At 33.0% G+C, this 16,449-nt stretch overlaps 3 protein-coding genes and 1 long non-coding RNA gene across 5 annotated transcripts; 2 read left to right on the top strand and 2 right to left on the bottom strand.

The window, feature by feature from the left end:
• Window positions 1-270: 270 nt before the first annotated feature.
• On the bottom strand, window positions 271-1,097 carry LOC126381578 (endothelial differentiation-related factor 1 homolog). Its single transcript, XM_050031041.1, has one exon. The coding sequence runs from the start codon at window positions 960-962 to the stop codon at window positions 522-524; it is 441 nt and encodes a 146-aa protein (XP_049886998.1). The 5' UTR covers window positions 963-1,097; the 3' UTR covers window positions 271-521.
• Window positions 1,098-1,485: 388 nt separating this feature from the next.
• Window positions 1,486-2,552, top strand: LOC126381540 (general transcription factor 3C polypeptide 6). The gene is made up of 3 exons (XM_050031020.1): window positions 1,486-1,883; window positions 1,977-2,147; window positions 2,248-2,552. The coding sequence occupies exons 1-3, from the start codon at window positions 1,724-1,726 to the stop codon at window positions 2,499-2,501; spliced, it is 585 nt and encodes a 194-aa protein (XP_049886977.1). The 5' UTR covers window positions 1,486-1,723; the 3' UTR covers window positions 2,502-2,552.
• LOC126381469 (cyclic GMP-AMP synthase-like receptor) lies at window positions 2,393-10,491 on the top strand. Of its 2 annotated transcripts, none has more exons than XM_050030960.1 (2): window positions 2,393-2,524; window positions 7,794-10,491. In XM_050030960.1, the coding sequence occupies exons 1-2, from the start codon at window positions 2,505-2,507 to the stop codon at window positions 8,968-8,970; spliced, it is 1,197 nt and encodes a 398-aa protein (XP_049886917.1). In that variant the 5' UTR covers window positions 2,393-2,504; the 3' UTR covers window positions 8,971-10,491. The 2 variants fall into 2 exon arrangements, with proteins under 2 accessions (XP_049886917.1, XP_049886911.1); XM_050030954.1 differs by lacking the exon at window positions 2,393-2,524 and adding an exon at window positions 3,606-3,960.
• Window positions 2,584-3,617, bottom strand: LOC126381629 (uncharacterized). The gene is made up of 2 exons (XR_007568908.1): window positions 3,468-3,617; window positions 2,584-3,300 (listed from the first exon to the last, which is right to left on the bottom strand). It is a non-coding gene; the product is annotated as an uncharacterized LOC126381629 (long non-coding RNA).
• Window positions 10,492-16,449: the final 5,958 nt, after the last annotated feature.

Genomic DNA, 16,449 nt, shown 5'->3' with positions numbered 1-16,449 from the left:
ATTTCTACAAAAAGTGACATTAATCCCGTCGCACACGGGGGAACTCGAGGTTCGGAGGGCTGGAATGAATGAACTGATAAGTGTAACAGGGCCTTATGATTTTTTATTTCACAAAAATTGGCTGTATGATCTCGCGTCTTTGCGTAAATAAAATATTTTTGACGTCTTTTGCAATCATGTGTTTTTTAGGTTGTATTGTAAATATTGCGATTCGTTTTGTACTAATATTAGTCGACGTCATACACTATACAGCGTAATAAAAAACAAGAATCGATAAACTATTTTTATTGCATATTACATCCATATTCCTCAATCACTAAACACGTCTGATGCAAATGGAACTTGTTTTGACGGTGGCAACATCACAGATAGAACATTCCAGACATGAGGAAAAATAAATGCTTACATCATGTTATTATCCGAATAGTATACCATAAGAACACACATAACAGCAAAAATGAGATAAATTATTATGCAATAAACAAATATCGGAGCGAAGTCTTCGCCTCCCAGAGAACCCGTTATTTCTTTCCTCCAGGAGGCTGTAGTGGTTGGCCTCTTTCCTTTCCACGAAGTCTTATTCCAATTGCTCTCTCGATCTTGCCGAGAACAATGTTGTTTGGAATTCCACGTCCAGCTTCGTAATCATTGACAATTTGCGGTTTCTCACAAATTTTTGTTGCTAAATCTTTCTGACTCATTCCTTTCGATTGCCGTCCTTGCATTATAAGTTTTCCCAAGTCCAACGGTATCTTTTCATGGCGTAATTCTTCAGTCTCTCTGTCAAGTTTTGCCGTATTCTTTGTAGTAACATGCTGTTTGTTAGTCCCTGCACCATATTTTTGTTGAGTATCGACTGGTATGCCTTGACGGCGAGCGGCATTTACAGCCTGTTCAGTCTTCAACGCCGACGCTTTTGGTGGCTTTTTGCGAAGAATCGTGACTGTATCCCAGTCCGACATTTTATATAACAAGTAAAATAACTGGTCACTAAATTACTGGATTGATAATATCAATTTACGAAAATTTGTGTCGTGCACGCAAGTAGCACGAAAATAAGTACGATCAAATCAAAAAAGAGTGTACGATTGAATGATTATTTCATTCGAATGGAAATGAAGTTAGCTACAGATTTTATTACTGGTTGTTGGGTTGGTCCTTTGGGTTGGTCTTGTTGGTCTTTAAGTGGGTGGATCACGCTATGCTATTCTTTTCTATCTTATCAACATTACAATAGTTCTATCTTCTTCATATCCTCATACACCGTCCATTATCTCATTTTGTTGTGACATTAATTTTTTTTTTACTCCAACTTAGTGTTTAATTCTGTAAACCTTACTTCCTGATTAGCCTGACCCTCAAATGTGCAAAAGGAAAAAAAAAATTACTTCCTAATAAATTGGTTTAAGCGCTTATTACACCGCCGGGCCCGGGCCCAAGGTCGCGGACGTGGGCCACGATTTCGCCAAACATTTTTTACCTAAGCCTCCCTACGCTCGAGTCCGCGTCCTCTTTGATCTGGCTGTACAGCGCTTACTCCTTCGCCTACTTTCCGTCCTTATAATTATATTTTTAAATGTCAAGAACATGCTTCATTTCATACGTCATATTTCCATTATTGTTTTTTATTTTACTCGTTCACCCATTAATTTGCCATTAATAAACTTGAAATCGGTAGTGAAAACAAATACTACATTTAAATTGTAACCTATTTAATATAATTATGAACTCTAAGGTTCAGGAATATTCCTATTCCGAAGAAGAAATTTTAGTATACGCCGAATTTGATGATAGTGTAAATATCGATAAATATAGAAGTATTCATGTATTAGGTATTAATGAAAGAGAACCAATTATTCAAGCAGATGATACTTTTTTCAAAGGTACACCTTGATTTACATTAATACCTACTTTCAAAAGTTAGATATCTAATATAAACTTAACTGTAATTACTAAGAAAATTATTAAAATTTCAGGTAAATTTGTTAATCCCCTGGGAACTCATATGTTTTTCGAAGAAAATCTTCTAGCAAAAAGTGAAGATCCATTATTTGATAAACTTCCAGAAAAAAATTTAATGTATGTTTTTAAAACAAATAAATCATTAAACATGGAACATGCATATCTAATTCCACGAGAAGGAGCAGGTTTGCTATATTTTGTTTAGAACTTTTCAATCGCTTGTTTATTCAACATGATAAGAGTTAGTTTAATTATAAATTAACACAAAAATATATTTCTTTTTAGGACAAAATATCAAAGGTGAAGCTGAGGTTCCTGATGAATTACCAACAGTAAAATTTGCATCTATGGAAGAAGCTCTAACAGCATTCAAACATATTTTAAAGCAGGATGATAATGCATCCATAGATGCTGATGTTGTGACCCAGCTGGCTACAACAACTGTTTCAACTCCGACAAAATCCATAGAAACAACTCCACACACGCCTGTAGTGTCTAATCAAATAGAAAATGAATCTGATGTTGCTATGCAAACTTGAATTATGGCTAGTTCCAGTAGTAGGTAGGTATATTAAAATAATTGAATGTTTTTTGTTTTGTTTCTTTTTTTTTATTAGGAAATCCAATCCTGCAATCAAGTAATCTGTTGGATTTGTTTAAAAAAAATATATCAGGACACAGACATTGTTCTAAATTTTTATTTGCTGCTCCCAGCATTATTATCAAGTGATTATGATCAACATTGTTCCTCTATATTTATTATACTATTCAGCCAATAAAAATGTTTTAACTTTGTTACCTAGAGAAATGAGTTTATCTAGAGAATGATGTATGCTTGTTATATTAAAGCAGTAAAATTACCAAAACTGGGTTAGTAGAGAAATGCATAGTATTGATAAAAGAAGAACAATGTTATGATTAACCTCTCATCTGCCGGAACGCGGATCTCGACCAGACACAATGTAAAATCTATTGTGTCTGGTATCTCGGCAGATGAGAGGTTAATAAATTTAAATACAATTTGTCACATAAATTACAATTATTATTTTTGATTTATTATCATTACTTTTGGAAACCTATACCTGTGGGCTAAATTCATGCCAAATTAGTGGGATGTTACACATTAATTATCTAACTACTTTATAATAAATAATGCACTGCATATCATTTCTGTTATTGGGCGTCTATTGTAATATTACAATAATGTCACTTGATTTACTTGGCATTTCATGTTTGCCCTTGGTGCTGCTAAAACACAATACTAGGTATGTTCTGTGGAACATTAGTTCAAATATTTGGTTCTTGGAGTTTCAAATGATGGACTTTTTAGGCTACACTCTTCAAAACAGTATACATGGCGATGTATAGATTTAACGTGATAATTCTATGCATGATGTGATCCAAATATCAAGCAACAATTATTTTTATATATATGTATAAAAATAATAATAATAGTGATGGCAGAAGCATATGCTTCATGTATTTTGGAATAATTAGGTACGTACCAAGTAATGAGAAAATAGGTAATCATGTTAAAGCTGTACAAAGCCATCTATATTGTTTTTGGTAACTGTAGCCTGGGAAGTCACTTATTGTTGCTAGTAATGAGGGACTTTCTTGTAGATGTATCGCCATCTATATTGTTTTTTAAGGAACGTAACCTGGAAAGACTACCTATGCTATAGGGGTAAACCCCCTTTTAAGTCACTAATTAGCCAGCCGCGCGAGAGGCGCGGCCTCTATTTTACGCAAGATTTTACATTGCCGGTCGCCGTCATGGCTGCCTATGCGTCATTCTCATTCATTCATGCATGATACATTTCGTACATTATCAAACACTTCACCACTTTGCCTGACTGGGGCTGCCACTGCACGCGTGTACTACTCGGCTCAGCTCAGTAGCGGCGAATCAGTTTAAACATAAAGTTTGGTTCAAATTAGATACTTTAATAAAATGTCATTAATTCAGGAAAATAATCAAAAACCTAAGGAAAACAGGTACCTAAGTGTTATATTTTAATTTAATAAAATTGAAAGAAATATTTCTTTCGATGTATTGTAAGTAATAATCTGATTCAAATATCATGCAAATATTATTTTTATATGTATATGGTTCTACCATTACATTATATTTTTGAATAATTATGTACCCGTGTAATAATGAGGTAATAGATAATTATCACGTTAAATCTGGACAGCGCCATCTATATTATTTTTATGTTGCTTGATATTTGGATCAATTTATTGCCCCTCTTTAGTATGATCAGAATAGTAATGGGTGAGACATGTGTTGTGTTGTTCCTGGGTGTAATAACAAAGGTCATCACTTATACCCCGAAAACAACGTGAAATTAGAAGGAACAACGAAGGTAACGTTTTGTACAGCGCCATCTATGATTTTTTTTATGGGGAACCTGGCCTGGAAAGTCCCTCATTGCGCCGTGGCGGGACTTCAGGGTAGGCTGCGCCATAAGTTGTCAGTTAATACTGTTAATCATCATCATGGCGCATGGCGCTGTGAAAATTTTACTTTCTTTAAGCTTCAGGGTTGCTATATTTCATCATATGTTATAGTAAATTTTATAATATTAGATTGATAAACGTACGATAATTTGTTTACGAACTACCTTATTCGCTTCCACCACTGAATAGGTATCACATCTGGTTTAAGGTGATTCGTTTTCCATACAAAAGTTGATGCAGTGCTACAGGAAAACGGATAGAGGAATATTGTTATAAAACCGATAAATAGTAATATTTTGGTGTATTATTTTCGCAAACTAACAAAAATTTAGGGTCCGAATACGAGAAGTACCATATTTCAGACCCTCAATTTTGATCAATTCTACATTTGTAGTGGTGCAGATTACAGTGTATTTGCTGAGCGTGTAGAGGTGTCAATGTTAGTTTGTGTGCGTGATAGTTTTTTTTTTTCTAAAGGCTTTGACTACTTGACAAGTGTAATAGAATGTCAGTGACAATTTATAAAGAGATTTTGTATGAAGAGAATAAATATAAATAAAAAACTAAAAATACTACAATCTGAGAAAAGGAATATTGGAAAAATATTTTTGTAATAACGTATCTTATTTAAACATTTTTAAATAATGGGTAAATACCGTGTTTTAAAAGAGGACATATATTATAATAAAAAATCAATACATAAAATGAAATGGCTGTATGGGCATAGTTCCCTTTGCCTTACCCTTCAGGGAAAACCAAATCAAAAAAGAAGTTGTTGCATTTGCCGGCCTAAATAGTAGTCATTTATAATTAATTGTTTTTCCATCCAACATACAGATTTATTTATATTCTCTTTGCCGCGGACTTTTTGGTGGGACCGGGAACGGGAAGGTTGCTTTCTTCATTGAATAATCTAAATAATCAATACGAAGTGGTGTTTTGTGGTTAATGATCACATTAGTCGGAAAACATTCCCGATAGTATTATTAAATCGGAATATTCAATAAACAAAGTGTACCTATCTATTTTCGCTTTGCGCCAACAAGCCGCTTACTTCGTTTGGGGTTCGGAGTAGGAATCTGCTCCGAGGGTGGGGGCTTAGGTTTCATCATTTCATTAATCATCATCAAGAAAAAAAAACACAAGACATGGCTGTATGTTCATAGTTCCCTTTGCCTTGCCCTTTGGGAAAAAAAATAAGATAAATTTTGAAATTCTTATGTATAATAAACAAACATCACAGACATCATGACAGATCTAATACTAAATAAAATCTTTTTTCTTTTTTCTATTTGACTTATTTATGAATTTTAATCAAGAAAACGTGATAATAAGTTCGACAGCAACCAGTTCAGGTCCCCGAAACAGCCCATTTCAGGCCGCGTATATATGGAAATACTACTTCAATACGTCCCAGCCTCGTCTTTTTTTAACGTCCTCGTTATAAAAAGACGTCCTAACCTGAACTAACTAACCTAACAATAAACACCACGCGTAAATATATGTCCAGAAATGCGCTGTGAGTCGTCTGGACTGGGCGCGAAAACAACATAGAATTCGATTAGGTGCTAAGTGTCCCGCATGCTATCACCAGCTGTCACTGACATACGTATGAAGTCCCGCGGATTTTATTGGAACTAAATGACAAGTCATAATAATTATATGCGGATACTGCGACATCAGCGCCGTGCTTGCGGGACGTCCTGAAGCGCTATTACATCTTTCAAACGCGATGCGACAAAGTTTGAACCTACGCAATTTAGGAAAAATCTACCTTATTATTACTGTACTGTGTTCGTTATTTGTAAAATCATACAATACATATACACAATTCTTTATACACAATATAATTATTATGACATATTGTGGACTTTTCGGTATACCTACAAAAAAGGAACAATTCAACCATACGTTGTTTTGTTATATCTCAATGGGCTCAGGCAGCGTTTTCGCCGAAAGCTCCAAGTCGGCTATATTTGTAACGATAATTATGTTTGACATTCATCATCATTTTTGAACCATTTTATACAAAAAAAATACTTGTATAAATTATAAACCCTAAAGCACGCCCATGAATCACTCTACTCATTGGTGAAAACCGTATGAAAATCCGTTCAGTAGTTTTTTAGTTAGCCGCATGTTCACTGATGCGATTAATGCCTGTTAGAATTTTACAAAATAAAAAATACGGAATTTACGGAAGGTACTTTAGTGCAAAGTTAATTATTGTATACTTAATTATAATATTATTGATAAAAGTGATAATTTTTGAAAATTCCGTAACAAATAGACGGGTTCGCCAAATTCAATTGTAAAAAAAAATACAAAAAGTAAAAACAATTAAAACATGCAGTTGGGTTTGAACCGTGAACTTTAAGAATGGCGGCTACTGCTTTACCAAATGCGCCATTTAGAAGTTAGAAGTAGACTTCAAATTATGCATCTCTTTTAATAGCTAACCTAGTTCGCATGTGTGTGTGACAGCTTCGTGTTTGTACACAAATTGAAATGACACCAACTTTTGATGCAATGTTTCAATATGATATCTTCAGTAAATACTTCAAAATTGTAGCTTAACTTAAAGATAATGTATGTAAGATTTCGCCACCTAACATTTCACTGGGTCAGAACTCAACACTAAACGAATAAATGGAAAAAAATACGAAAACTGCAGAAGTAACGCCATCTACTGACGCAGCGTTACCTAGCTGACTGAAACACATCACCTTAATGCGGAACTTTACAAGCTACGTTCCCCAAAATAATATAGATGGCGTTGTACAGATTTAACGTACTAATTATCTATTTTCTCATTGCTCGGGTACATAATTATTCAAAATGGCAGAGGTAATCAATGAAAAAATAATAGTAGCTCGATATTTGGATCAGATATGGTATAGAATTATGATGCTACCAGGTATATTGCTTCTATTTATTTTGATCAGAATAATGATGGGTGGAAGATGTGTTTGCCTGGTTGTAGTAACAAGGGTCATAATTTATACCCAACAACAAAGATAAAAGATGCATATGTCTATCCTTGAAATTAGAAGGTTAAACGAAGGCAACTCTGTACAGCGCCATCTATATTTTTTTTGGAGAACGTAGCCTGGAAAGTCTTTCGCTGTATAAAATGATAATAATAAAAAAAATAAAAAGTTTATTTAGGTAAAACTTACGACACACTACATTTACAACAATTTTATGATGTCAAAAGTTTTTTATAAAAAAACGGGATAAACGGTTGTCTGTCTATAGATATTGTGTACTTTGGTGACCCAGATGTTCACGTTCATCCCACCACCCAACCTATATAAAAAGTAACTGTTTTATTAATTTTATTCCTTATTGTCAAATATGTTTTTCAGGAAACTTCAACAAAAACGAAATAAATGTAAATCCTTAGAAGAAAGTTTTAAATATCTGAACAAAACATATGTGAAGATGAAAAGCAAAGAAAAGAAATGTAACAACAACATACTATATGCTGTACTTCAAAAATTTCTAACAATTATGAAAAATCATAACCCATTGTTTTGTATCATGAAACCGAAACTGGGTTACTTGGGCAGTTATTATGATGGACTGCGAGTGGGACAGCCAACAGAATACGACATTAATGTAATTTTATATTTACCGGTAAATTATGACAAAATTTACTTAGACGCCACAGGCACAACTCACGACTGTACAAATATATTTATGCCTTCTGAATTCCGAAGATTGTCAAAGAATCCAACAACGGTGAAAGAAGGTTTTCAAAAAACTAGTATCTGGTGCGATTGTAAGTACCGCTTTTCCGTTAAAAAATTTCGCTCATGGATGCAAGGTGTGGTAGACACTGCAATAGAGAAATTGCGTCTAGAAAAAAATAAAAGGTTAATTAATGTAGATAATAAGCGATACATTATCGCCGCCAAAATGTCGGGCCCTGCATGCACTATTACTATTACTCCGGAAGGGCGTGATAATGATAATAATAAAGTTATTGACGTAGATTTAGTACCCACATTTTCATTTGAACTACCGAAAAAGCCATACGGATCGAACGTTTTGTTTCACTATTTGGAATCTATAAATGTAAAAAGAGAATATTTTGTTGTGCCAAAGCCATCTCAAGACGAATTTAGTTGGCGATTATCGTTTCCGTTTCAAGAACGATATTACATTGGCAATAAAAACAATTTGAAAAGTACCGCTAAACTATTAAAACTTTTACGTGACGCACAAGATTTTAAACAACTGGCTAGTTATTACATAAAAACAATATTTTTGTGGGAAGTTCAACGCCAAAATGACGATTTCTGGAAAAGAAAATCTCTTTCGTATTTGGTACTACATATGTTAAACGTTCTGAGATACTGTTTGGCACAAGAAAATATTAAAAACTTTTGGTGTCCTGAAATGAATCTCATTAAAGGCAAATTAAAATCTGAGACTTGTCAGAATTGGAGTAATAGACTTGCTGTTATAATTAATGATATAAAACAAAATGGAAAAAATAACCCTAATATTATAATAAAATATTTTACAAAAAAAAATTAGAAGTAAGTTCTACGTTAGGAATTCTCTATATCCAGGAACTTTTCTGTCATTACCATGAATATGATTTTTTATTTTATTTAGGTAACGTGACTTTAAGATAATAATATGCAATTATTATGACTTTTATAATTTGGAGATGGACTCGTAAAGTGGTAGAAGGAACTCTTTTTCCGACCCTGGAAATCGTTTTGCACCAGGGTGCTTGCTAAGATAAATCAAACTTGATAAGGCTGCATGGTTTTATAACCGGTTCCATTGACCACTTCCCGGCTTCATCACGTTACCCTGAATATACCAACCAACCGACTACCTAGGCCAGAGTGCTTGTCAAGACAAATCAAACAAGACTAAACTCAGGAGTAGGTACTGTGTCATTTTAATGCCGAGTTCCTATTATGACCATCTTCCACTCTTGTTATCAGACCACATTCATGTGCAAAATTATATCAATCCGATATCGGCTAGAGAGCCAGTATCAACTTGTAGGATTTCACTTACTAGTAACTTGCTTATAATCTAGAATTCTGCCTACCCCGCTAGGTAACTTGCCTGAGTTTATGTTGTATGTGTATATAAAATAGAATTAACCAATATTATTCTCGTTTCACCAAACACCGAGTCATTAAGCAAATAAAGCAGAGGCTCTCGAATTGAAGTACTTATTTACAGGGCCGCCTATTACAATTATTTACAATGATGACTTAAGGCTTTTGATATAAGCAGCAACATAAGCGTTTTGACGTCACAATGGGAATTTGGCGACTAAACGAAAAATTTGGCACAGATTGCGACCCTTGTACCTTCAAAACTACTAGGTCCATTTGACTTGAGTTTTGAGTGAAATAAAAACTGGTACTTACCTATATTTCATTCTATTCGTATAAATTATTTTGTAACTTGTATAATTGTATAATATAACTTGTCGATAGTGTCATGATCACTCATATTTTAAAAGAAGTTGAATTATCTAACATGAATATTAACTAGATTAAAGTTAAAAGTTGCGAAACGATGGAATTTATATGGACTATTAATTTACCTGCACTGTTATCGTTCAAGCAAATGGGCATATAATTTAAAAGTATTTAATGATTTAAAATATTATTAAATAGAATTAATATAAATTATTTATAATTGTAAATGTTAAACAACTAATTAATTTAAAAAGTAAGTAAACAGAAAAGGCGGGAACGGAAGTGAGAATTACGCGGCGAGAAAAACAAATGAAGAACGGGGTTGAATTGGTTCCCCGACTTTACTAGGAGACGTTGGTTGTGGAAAGAATTACGATGGAAATTAATAAATAGTCGATAAAGTCACCCATTACAGTGTTTTCTTGAAAATTCAGAAGTGTTAATAAGTGAGCCTACGTCACCCACAAAAGTGGACAAGGATTGATTTAAATGTAAGTACCAGTGTGTACTATTATGACGTATTATTGAAAGTTGGCATGGCGCCATTATTACTTAGCAAAATATTTGCATTCATTATCGTAAAAGAATGTTTAGCCTACTCCGTTAGGGATTGTGGGCGTGAGTCTTAAACTCTTATTAAAACTTTAATGATAGTGAAATCAATGTGCTGTTTATGATGATGATGATGATAGTGAAATCAAAGATAAAGAAATACGACTGCGAAGTGTTTGTTTAATGAAGTGGAATTATAACTGAACGAATTATGTTTTTGATCAGATTGACAATAAAATGTTAACAGTACTCAAAGTAGTTTGGGTGTCGTGATTTTCACATTCTCATTATCATAATTTTGGAATGTTTCGGAAGAATATTTGGCCAAAAATATTTTTTGGTAGTGTATGGATTTTACAATAAAGAAGATATTTTTTATGGCGAGTGAATACTATTTTGCAATTTTGTCGTGATTTCGAAGATGAATATTTTTAAGGAGTGAGTGGAATTTTACAAAATTTCCGATTTATTTTTAAAATAAATATAGATAATTTTCAGCTGAGCGATATTTATGTGAGTGAATGCCACTTACAATCCTTTCTTAAATATTCTCAATCTACTTTTAAATATTTATTAATGAATGTATGGTGTTTTATAATGTCTATATTTTTTTAAGTATTTGATTTAATATTATTTTTAACAAGGGAATGGAATTTTACGATTTTTAAAGCAATTTTCATCGGAAAGAACATACCTATGGCGAGTGAATGATACTTTATAATATTTTATAAAGTGTATTAATTTCGAGTTATTTTTACCTAAAGATGAAGAATAGTTTAGTTTCTTAGTGCCGTGTAGATGTCGGATGAAGAGAGACATTTTGAATTTGTTGGTCATTTATAATAATGAGTTGTTTATTTCGAATTACATGGATTTACACTGTTTATTACCATATTGGTGATTGAAATGTTCAATGACGGGTAATAAGTAGTTATAGTACCTACTTACTTATGGGTATTTGATTTAACAATGACACCAATTAAGTACAATGTGTTGTGGTGATGTTTTATGAAATATTATGTGGTTTTAAGAAACTTACCACCGTTTTTAGATATGATATAATAGAGTTTGTAAGCACTCAAACGAAAGTCGTACGATGAACGAACGTATCTGAAATGTATGTGACACAGTAGGACAGAGTTTGTAGGAACTCTCATACGATTATAGCATTGATTGTTTATGCAATTAAATTATAATGTTTCGATTAAATGTCATGTAGGTGACATAATGGAATAGAGTTTGTAGGAACTCTAATGCCTTCAGATAACAGTGTCATGTAGGTGACAGATTAGAGTAGAGTTTGTAGGAACTCCAATGCCAATAGATAGCAAGTCATTTAGGTGACATAATGGATTAGAGTTTGTAGGAACTTTAATGTCAATGGATAGCAATGTCATGTAGGTGACAGGACAGAATAGAGTTAGTGGTAACTCTAAAGTCAATGAATATTAATGTGACATATGTGACAGAATTGAATAGAGTTTGAAGGAACTCCAATATCAATGTATTTCAATGTCATGTAGGTGACAGGTGATAATAGACTTTGTAGAAACTGTAATGTTAATGGATAGCAATGTCATGTAGGTGACAGATTAGAGTAGAGTTTGTAGGAACTCCAATGCCAATAGATAGCAAGGTCATTTAGGTGACATAATGGAATAGAGTTAGTGGTAACTCTAAAGTCAATGAATATTAATGTGACATATGTGACATAATTGAATAGAGTTTGAAGGAACTCCAATATCAATGTATTTCAATGTCATGTAGGTGACAGGTGATAATAGACTTTGTAGAAACTGTAATGTTAATGGATAGCAATGTCATGTAGGTGACAGAACAGAATAGAGTTTGTAGGAACTCTAATGCCAATAGAATATAGATAGCAATGTCATATAGGTGACAGAACAGAATAGACTTTGCACAAACTTTAATGTTGGTAGATAGCAATGTCACGTAGGTGACAGAGCAGAATAGAGTTTGTAGGAACTCTAATGTTAGTGGATAGCAATGTCATGTAGGTGACAGAGCAGAATAGAGTTTGTAGGAACTCATATGTTAATGGTTAGAAATGTCATGTAGGTGACAAAATAGAATAGTTTGTTGGAACTCTAATGTAGATAAATAGCACTCTTATGTATGTGACAGAGTAGAGTCCGTAAGAACTCTAATGTCATTGAAAAATAAGGATATGAATGATAGAACAGAGTAGAGTTTGTAGGATCTCTAATGACAATACATAGCACTGACATATGAGTGACAGAATAGAGTCTGTATTAACTCTAATGGAAACGAATAACAATTTAACGTAGAGTAGAATAGAGTAGAGTTTGCAGTAACTCTAATTTAAATGAATAGTAAGGTTATGTCAGAATTAGATTTGTAGGAGATCTAATGTAAGTAAATATAACGTTGTATGGGGCTATTAAATATTTTATTTGAATAAAGAATAACGTGATGAAATAATAGAATAGAGGAAAGTTTGTAGATTCTCTAAAGTGAATATAATATTTATAAATTTTGATTGAAATAGAGTGATATGTACAAAATAAATATAACTTTGCATTGTAACAACACGAGATTTGGACTATGTTCGAATTGGGGTAGTCAGAGGTACATCCATCGCAAGATGAACTAAGTAAGTATGCATGTTACCTTTGTATGGAGTTATTCAATAACAATGAGCTCGTGCAAGATAAATTGAGTTTGTGAGAACTCTTATACATACTTAAATAAAATTACCAAATGAAGATGCTAAGGTAAAAAAACAGAATCAGAAACGAATGTAAGCGACAAGGTAACTGAAAGCCGTCCATGGTGGTACGGTAATGTGATGCTCGGAACAGGAAACCATGTAGTCAAAAGACGCTGTGCTTCCCACAAACGAAAAGACGCACAAGGCGCACTGTGACATGATAGACCAGTAGTATGACTGAACTTTATGAAAGCGAAAATTTTCCCGACCCGACAACCCAAGACAAACTGAAGTGGCGCAAAAATATTAGGAGAGCTGACCCCACCTAAAGTATGAAAGACCCAAAAATAAAGAAGACTTAATACATATTATTTTGATATTCCAGATATTTTGTTTGTATGAATAGTAACTTCTCATACTTACCTATTTAGTGAAGTTTTCATATTTTGTTTTCCTAAACAGATGTATTTCAACATGATAATATAAAATAGAGTTTATAGCAAGTTAAATGGGACAAACATAAAACCTTGTATGGGTTTCTGATGTGTAAACATTATTTACCAGTGTGATAAATTATTATTATTAAAAACATCATAGAAGGAAAGCTAGAAGGAAAGAGAGGAAGGGGAAGACCAAGAAGAGCTTACATGGAACAGATTAAAGAAAAGGTTAACGTCGTGTCTTATAGGGAAGTCAAGGAATTAGCCTTTGATAGACTGGAATGGAAAATGCTGCACCGACAAGAGCGTGGCTCCTGAATTGATGATGATGTGATAAATTATACCTTAATCCAAAACCGGTTTCTTGTTTCAGAATAAGTGGTGTGTTTTGTATTTCTTATTGTTATCAAATTGTGTTTGATGCAATTATATAAGAGATTAAGTAAATACAGTTTGTAGAAACTGTATTATGAATTGCATTGTGTTTAGAATAGTTGTATTCATAATATGTTTAGTACATGCATATGAGACATTAGAATTTGAGTGAATAATATAAGTAATGATTTTAATTAATACTTGTTATGATCCTAATATAGTGTTAATTTTTGAAAAGGGAACAAGCGACAAGTAGAGTTTTTGTGGAAATACTATGAATAGATAGGACCGTAAAAGGAACTTTTGCCAGTAAGAATACAAATAACCCCTGCATATAATAATATGTAATTATCATGGAATGAGTTCTTTAAGAGATTTTGGCATACCTAAATAATGAATTAGTTAATGAAGTACGTACAAAGAAACGATATTAGTCTTAAAATGCAACTATTTTTCTTTTTGTTTTAAGTTTTAGGCTAAAAAGGCCCTGATTTCGTTTGGTGCGATACGTAAAGTTTTATTTGACGAAGACTGATGATGGTATAATCTTGACTCTGGAGAAAAAAAAAGATAATAGCTTGAAACCACGATCAGTTTCTGTACCTAAAAATAGTCAGGATTTACAATATATTAGAAGTACGAGGCACATTACTGTATACCTACTTAGTAACAATCACTTGGTAGATGTGGTGGATTGATCAATCGATGAAAACTATACCAAGTTATTACACGGGACATCGGTACGTTGTGTTGTTCTAATGAAATTATAAAGGCATCGAAGAGAAGTAGTATTGTTTACTCAAACATGTAACTAGATGTAGTATAGGCGTTATGATCTAAAGAGGATTTGCTGTCATAAATCGTTTCACAGAAGACAAAAGAAATATTGTCACAAATAGCCTGAGTGTTAAATGAAAAGGAGAGATTAGTATGATCCATATAGGTACTCATTTTGGAATGGCTATACCAGCTTCAATGTTCCGAATTAATGTATTTTTGATGCGGAGAATACGACATAATATATATAAATCGTGTGTGCAAACCTTTTATTACATACTTTTACTGTGGATAGAACTAAAACTGGAGTGTGATTTTCTCATGCATTGGCATATGGCAATGCTGAGATAGAAGTTTACACGTTTGACAATTTTGTACATTTACTTAGACAAAATTCCAAGATGAGCGCACGTCATTGCTCCTTTTGTACGTAACGATTTGGGATGGGCTTAATCCACAGAAGATAGCGCCGAAATTGCTAATAGATACTCACATTACTTATATAGCAAGTATATTACAGAGAAACAATAGTAATCAAAATAATACAGCCAAGAAAATGATCTACAAAATGTTTCTGAAACCAACAGGAAAGTTTATAACGTTACAAAATAAACTATCTAATAAAAATAAAAAGGCTTTGGTATTGATAAGAAAGATTCATTATAATTTTTTTTAGCGGTTCCGTAATAAAATGATGAAAAGGAATCCTTATGATGAGAGTCATTCCATTCGATATGAGACGGAAGTTATAAAAGTTTGAAATATTTATATGTGAAATTTTTAGTGATTGCGGTCTTCCTTTAAGCGGTACTACGTGCTTCAGTTATTGATGTTAGAAACCCAAATGTACTGTGCTAATCAATCATCATAGATGGTTCGATAGTAGTTGTTCCAAGACAACTGCAGCTACAAGGATTATTGATTGCTCCTTTTTTTTAAATTTGACCGAAAATGTGGTCCATTATGCCTTTAATTAACTGTTTTAAAAGACAAAGATAATCTTTGGTATACATCTGAGTAATTCTTCTATCAAAAATGGTAGCGTAATTAAGTTTATCATTTTATTCTCAAAGAAGCTAAAAATAAAAGCTGGAATAAGAGGGATTTTGAAGTGCATAGTATGTCAAAGGTATTATTATATACCGGACTTATTTCGGATCAGAAGTATCATTTTTATCGAGAGTAATACAGACTTGCTTTAAGGGAGCAGACCATTTATTTGTTTATTACTTATTACATAAATGGGCAAATTATGATTTATAATATGTCACAAACGAGCTAAGATTTCTTTTGCTGTTGAAAGAGATTTGTTCATAGTTAAAGGTTTTCACTGCTGGGTAGAGACCTCCCACTTGAATGTAAATCGTAATGCAACGGAATAATCAAGTTTGGTTAGTTACAAGGAGTAGTATTTAGCAGTTTGAAGAAAAATACATGTTGTATACTAAACATTTAGCTTTGAATGGGACAAAATTGCATTCAGATGTCAGCCCTAACGATTTAGACAGAATTAATGCATTTGTAAAGAAGAATAGTTAGGAATATTATATTTTATATAGTGATTAAAAGTGAAAATGATGCGCAGAGAAGTTACATATTATAGTTAAAACATTTAAACGAATAAGTAAGGGCTCAAGAATAGCTATAAGTAATATAAAGAAGACGAATTGCCAAAGACTGCCAGGAGGAAGTTACTATTTAGCAATAAGCCTATCGATGACTCTTAAAT

Source organism: Pectinophora gossypiella, chromosome 3, assembly GCF_024362695.1.
Source record: "Pectinophora gossypiella chromosome 3, ilPecGoss1.1, whole genome shotgun sequence".
In the NCBI taxonomy this organism is placed as follows: domain Eukaryota; kingdom Metazoa; phylum Arthropoda; class Insecta; order Lepidoptera; family Gelechiidae; genus Pectinophora; species Pectinophora gossypiella.
Note: the sequence above shows the minus strand (reverse complement) of the source record. Positions and strands in the feature narration are given on the sequence as shown.